At 52.4% G+C, this 2,604-nt stretch overlaps 1 protein-coding gene across 1 annotated transcript in view; it reads left to right on the forward strand.

Moving 5' to 3' along the window:
* The window catches only part of RAB20 (RAB20, member RAS oncogene family), a 37,070-nt gene extending 36,220 nt beyond the window's left edge, over positions 1-850 (forward strand). Inside the window, exon 3 of the mRNA XM_008564536.1 lies at positions 28-850. Coding sequence (XP_008562758.1) covers positions 28-375 — 348 coding nt within the window. The 3' untranslated portion in view covers positions 376-850. The remainder of the gene's footprint in view (positions 1-27) is intronic.
* The last annotated feature ends 1,754 nt before the right edge of the window (positions 851-2,604 follow it).

Here is a 2,604-nt window from a genome sequence, read left to right on the forward strand (position 1 = left end):
GTGGGGAACAAAGTGGACCTCACCGAGGAGTGGGCCTTGGAGGGCTGGGACAAGGAGGGGAGCAGCCCCGGGAAGGCCGGTGGCGGCTGTGTCCAAGCCAAGGTGCCCAAGCAGGTGCAGCTAGAGGACGTGATGGCCCTTTACAGAAAGATCCTGAAGTACAAGATGCTGGACGAGAAGGATGTGCCGACTGCTGAGCAAATGTGCTTCGAGACCAGCGCCAAGACCGGGTACAACGTGGACCTCCTGTTCGAGACGCTGTTTGACATGGTGGTGCCGGGAATCCTACAGCAGAGGTCCGAGGGCCTGGCACAGACCGTGGATATCACCAGTTATAAGCCACCCAAGCGGACCAGAGCGGGGTGCTGCGCCTGACTCGCACGGGGCCCCCTGGCTCTCGGTTTGCGCGTCGGAAAGGCTGTGGTCAGAAAGCAGCACAGAAAATCAGGGAGTTATTTTGTAGGACAGCACCCGGAGGGGAATATTGCCATGGAAATGACAGTCATGGAGAGAAGATCTGTGTGCGTGGTCAGCTCAGTCTCTGCTGGGTGTGTTGGGAGATGCAGGAACAAGGGAATCCTCCCCAGGGCCCAGTCTGCAGAGCCGGGCGCCTGGGACCTCTCCACCGCTGCCCGCGTGGGGCACCCTTGCCGGTTCCCATGTCGTCTGACTTGTGTGTTTGCTGTTCTCACACCTTTCTCTTCACTGTGATTTGCCTTTGGTCTGTGTATCTTCATGCATTATAATAGTGATTCTTGACATGTTAATTTATACAAAATCAGGAATAACTTTTTATATTGGTTGCAGCAGAGTGGGCTACATGTGTTATTAAAAAGAATTTTTGGAAAAACCTTGGTGCAGAGACTGTGCTGATTTGGACTTTATCTCTACCTCCGGGGACTCCTTTCCAGGAGGTGCTGGGGAGATGCATCTGCACTTGAGAGACTTCTCTCTTTCTGTAAAAACTACATCAAATCCTTACAAATTCCAGAATATTCGGATTGGTCCATCCCCCTCATTTGCTTGGTGACTTGAATTCCAATAATAGTAGCAAAGCTACACGCTCCGATTCTGCTACTGTCGGGGGCTCCCTGGGTTTCTGAGTCAGAAACCCTCCTTCTGGTTCCACTGCTGTTGCTGCTTTATTAGAAGATGCCACACAGAAGTCGGAGATGATAGTGTTTGTTTTCTTAGGAATTTAAGTGAAAACGGGTGGGCCAATTGGGAAAGGAGGAAAGTGGGGCAGACAGCCAGCGGAGGGCCGGTGGGTTTCGTGAGCGGCTTTCTCCTCGGGGGCGTTGAGTAGCTGTGCTGAAGGCCTGTGGTCTCTGGCTTCCGGGCAGCTCCAGGCCCGACTCCTCCATGCCTGCGAGTCAGCCCTGTCCCTAACCGCCCCCAAGTGTGGTCACAGCTCCTCAGGGAAGCCTTCCTCCTACGAAGCAGGTCTCGAGGTCTAAGGCTTCAATTTCACACCAGTGGCCCACTGAAAAGTGAACACGGATAGGGTTGACCGATGACTTCTCATGGATTTAGCTGAATTTACCTCTCTAGGGGAAGAAGCTATATTTGTTTTCCGTAAAGTATGTCTTTGCTTGTGACACGTCTAGGAAACCTGCTGCCCAGAGAGACCCTGGCGTCTTTCTCTGAGGGCGTTGGAGGGAGAGGAAGCATCACAGGACATTATTTCTGCAGTTCATGCTCAAAGGCGGGGGTGGGATGCATGAACTCTCAGGGTCCTTTCTTCCTGAATATTCTTTGATTCGATTTACCATCTGCTCTGAGCACCCCCAGCTTGTTTCCACGAACGGCCACATGTTCCAGGTCAGCGGCTGTGGAGGGCACATTCTCCATCAGCTCCATGTGAGCATTTCACCCTGTATTTGTTGCCCTAAATATAAATGTCACTGTGGGCTCCATTTAAACCAGTTCCTCCAAGACATCAGGGAAGCTAAAATGCTAGTGTCATTGGCTGTCTGGCTCCCATGTCCTGAGCTGTGTCCCAGTGGACCTGATACCATCCTGGCTCGTTGCTGGTGAGCCTGGCCTGTGGGTCCTCCTTGCAGGCACCAGGGACCCAGGTTGGTTCCTAGGAAGCCTGCACTCTGCAGGGGAGTCAGCCACTGGAGATGGTGCAGGTTTCTCTGCTGGCGTGGGTTTGAGCTGGTGACCTCGAGTGCCCTTATTTCCCTCTGCACACATGCAGGGACAGGGAGACAGATGAATGTCCCGGGTTAAACTGCCGCACATGGTCTTGGAGCCCATGTTGCAGATTTTCAGTGCGGGCTCCAACGTGTCCCATATAGATGAACAAACGTTCCTTCTCAACATCATCTCACAGCTGGAAGTTTCCCAGTGCCCTTGAGGTGTTGTGCTTGGCAGTGGTGGCAGGAAAGTTTTGGGGTTGGCTATGTTGTCACTCAGAGTCCCCTCTTTTGTTAAAAAGTGTGACTTTGTCATTTCTGGACCTGATTTTCTGGTGTATTTGTCCGTTTTGTTTTGCTGTGACAGAAATACCCTATACTGGGTAATTTATGAACGGAGGTTTATTTGGCTTACGATTCTGGGACAGCTGCATCTGGCACAGGCCTCAGGCTNTCTGCAGGG

The sequence above is a fragment of the Galeopterus variegatus genome, unplaced genomic scaffold, assembly GCF_000696425.1.
Source record: "Galeopterus variegatus unplaced genomic scaffold, G_variegatus-3.0.2 Scaffold187, whole genome shotgun sequence".
Taxonomy (NCBI): Eukaryota; Metazoa; Chordata; class Mammalia; order Dermoptera; family Cynocephalidae; genus Galeopterus; species Galeopterus variegatus.